The sequence below is a fragment of the Alosa sapidissima genome, chromosome 23 (genome assembly GCF_018492685.1).
Source record: "Alosa sapidissima isolate fAloSap1 chromosome 23, fAloSap1.pri, whole genome shotgun sequence".
Taxonomy (NCBI): domain Eukaryota; kingdom Metazoa; phylum Chordata; class Actinopteri; order Clupeiformes; family Clupeidae; genus Alosa; species Alosa sapidissima.
In genome coordinates this window covers 23383824-23387110 of record NC_055979.1, presented here as the reverse complement: position 1 = coordinate 23387110, position 3287 = coordinate 23383824, and the positions used below count along the sequence as shown (strand labels likewise).

Sequence of the window (3287 nt, the reverse complement as noted above, 5' to 3'; positions counted from 1 at the left end):
TCAGTCAGTCGAGCACTGTCATAGTATTGCCAGAGCTCTGGTATTGCCAAATGACAGCAAATACCGGAAGTTTCGTCTGTGGGACTATTTTTTAGCATTCCATTCCAAAAATAATGGTATATGTTTAGTGAGACAACAGAGTAAATCTAGGCAAACCAAATCAACCATATTAATATGGTTTACTTATGTTTTGGTGACGATACAAACCCTTAATAAATCGTTTAACCATCAACAGATCATCTGTTTTAAACCAATGGTGCATCTCCGCGATGTAACGTTTAGCCAATGACATGCAACTCTCAATCAGGTTTGTAGCGGAAAGTGAAAAAAAAAAGAGATGAGCCACAACCATAGACATAATATACATAGACGCCGCATCGACCGCTGCTCCCTACTAGCGCTGACGAGATTTGGAGCCGCCATCTTGGACCGGTCATCCACTCCACTCAGTGTAATCTGTTTGGCCGGTGCAATGAGCTGTCAGCACACTTAATTAATCATATCTCACTGAATACCGAACAGATTTTCACGCGGTTTTTTTTGCTGCAAAGGTCATACATGTAGCTATGATACAGGCCACATTGTTCGAAAATACAAAATACAACCAATAGTATGGTAATGTTAAATCTTACTTGTGAAAAGTAAATCCCCCGAGTATGGTCCGCCGATTTGAGCAGGAACATGCTGCACAGTGCTGTCATCTTGTGTTTTCTGCTGCAACGCAATGAGGAGTATGACCGGTCCAAGATGGCGGCCGCATTTCTTGTTTCCAGCAGCCAATGCGGCGTCTATGTATATTATGTCTATGGCCACAACCATCTCAACTCTCCTTACTCCACCTTGAAAGTGTTTATGTAGCGGTTCAACCATTCTCCTTCGCACATGTTCTGCAAAATTTGGTATATTTCAGTGTAAAGGTAAGTGCTCTTCTCCTTAAAACATGAAATCAGTTATATACAACAAAAGCTATGGGGAGTTCATTTGCCAGCTATTCTTTGTTTCAAGAGAGCTCTTTTTTCGAGATAGTTGTTATTATCTATTTATCCAACAAACTTTTATTACGTAGTCATTTGAAAACGTAGAGTATATACTGTACTGCTGTTTACTAACTTTGTATATTTCCTACGTAAATACTAAGTAGGCGAATCACTTGATTTATTTTTTCGATGCCACGACGCAGCATGAGTAGCGTCATTCGTACGGCACCGTTTCCCCTTTGAATTCAGTTCACCTTTTCAGATACTTACTAGAATTTCAAGAATCTTTCCGGGCCTGTAGTCTATAGCCTTCTATTTTGACTAATGATTTTATTGCTTTACTTGATATCCATTCCCCTCTGAGCTGGCGGCCATGGACTGCACCGTTAACTCTGCTGTCTTGCAGATGCACTTCATGTTGCTGTTCAGTCGCCAGGGTAAGCTGAGGCTGCAGAAGTGGTATGTGCCCATAGCTGATACTCAGAAGAAGAAGATCTCCCGTGAAGTTATACAAATGGTGTTGGCTCGCAAGCCCAAGATGTGTAGTTTCCTGGAGTGGAGGGATCTTAAAATCGTTTACAAAAGGTGAGTTCAGTATCAAACCCCATTAGAGACTGAAGAACTAGACTGTAGGCCCTGTGGCTTCCAGAGCATGAAATCTCTTATTGAGAAATGAAGGTCAAGTTGAACTTGATATGAGGCTCAGTTATGAGTGAAGCACCCATTGTACTCTCATTGTCCAAGGACACCAAGCTCATGGCCTTATCATTATTATAGATACGCAAGTTTGTATTTTTGCTGTGCTGTGGAGGACCAGGACAATGAGCTGATCACCCTTGAAATTATCCATCGCTATGTGGAGCTACTAGACAAGTATTTTGGCAGTGTGAGTTTTCTATTTATTATTTATTTGGATTTCACTGAAGGAAGTAGCCCTGCATATTCTACATTCTGGGTGTGGTTCATGGAACAACCTGCATCATTGCCCTGCATTAGGTTTGTGAGCTGGACATCATCTTTAACTTTGAGAAGGCCTACTACATCTTGGATGAGTTCATCCTTGGCGGAGAGGCACAAGAGACCTCCAAGAAGAATGTGCTCAAGGCCATTGAACAGGCCGACATGCTTCAAGAGGTGAGTGGGGCTGAGCATCTAAAAATCTACAAAAGACGAGAAGTGTGATTGTAATTCATGTTGGCTAACATCACAGATTTGTGTTACTTAATTTACGGTATGGCTTGGTCTTCTACTAATTGGCAGTAAGTACTAGTATTTATGGTATGGAATAGACACAACATTCTCATACAGCTTTTCTCTGTTAGGATTGTAGTGTGCCACACTACACAAGTATTGCCTTTCTTAGTAGGTAAATGAGTAGAGCTGCTCGCTTGGCTCATGCAGAGTATGTATAGCATAATTGTGATTCTTGTCTTCAGCAATATAAAATCATCTAAATTGGTAGGACTTGGTTGAGATTGTGATGACTGAGAGTCTGTGGTGCTGATGGTTCTTTGCTCTGGTTCTTTTAGGAAGCTGAAGCGCCACGCAGTGTCCTGGAGGAGATAGGGCTGACATAAAGCACCCCCTCCCCCGGATCTAGTGTTGCGTGTAATTCTCCATTTAAAAAAACACTACCGCTAGTCTGGTTGGTTGGTGCTGTGCATATTTGTACAGTTCCTTTTCGGATGTATTTGCAGGGAACACTGACCAGACATACACCACTGGCCCTTGGTATGGGTAGAAGTGTTATGTGTGTCATTTGAAAAAAAACAAAAAACGACTGGACAACCATCCACTGCCTTAAAAATACTCAATCTCAATTTGTACATTTTCTGAACGTGACACTTGTTTCTTTTACGGTTTCTATTGTGTGTTTTTACGTAATGTAGTCTCCAAAGAAAGGTGTATTTGCCATTCAAGGCAAACAGACTGAAGACGACTCAGTAGACAAGATAATTAGCATTAGGGATAACTGGGCCTGGGATTATCTGTAGCATGACCTAAACACTGTTACGTAGATTTTGCAATGCGTTTTTCCAAGTGTCATTTGAATAGTGTGGCTTTATGTTTACAAATTAGAAAACAAATAACATTCCTTTTAGACTTGTCTTGATCGTCTCCATCTATCCTCAGTATTAACATTACGATAAGTATAGTGCTTCAGTCATTATGTATGTGGATTTGAGTCCTCACTGTATGTGTATTAAACATTACCAAACAATTCACCGGAGTCCAAAGGAATTACTCTTAGAATCTTACACATGCAGACCATGGCAGTTTTTCAACAAATATTGTTAGATGGCCACAATC

At 40.8% G+C, this 3287-nt stretch overlaps 1 protein-coding gene across 1 annotated transcript; it reads left to right on the top strand.

Moving 5' to 3' along the window:
- Window positions 1-800: 800 nt before the first annotated feature.
- Window positions 801-3200, top strand: ap1s2 (adaptor related protein complex 1 subunit sigma 2). Its single transcript, XM_042080208.1, has 5 exons — window positions 801-917; window positions 1384-1562; window positions 1755-1863; window positions 1974-2111; window positions 2507-3200. Exons 2-5 carry the CDS (start codon window positions 1384-1386, stop codon window positions 2552-2554), a joined length of 474 nt encoding a protein of 157 aa, XP_041936142.1. The 5' UTR covers window positions 801-917; the 3' UTR covers window positions 2555-3200.
- Window positions 3201-3287: the final 87 nt, after the last annotated feature.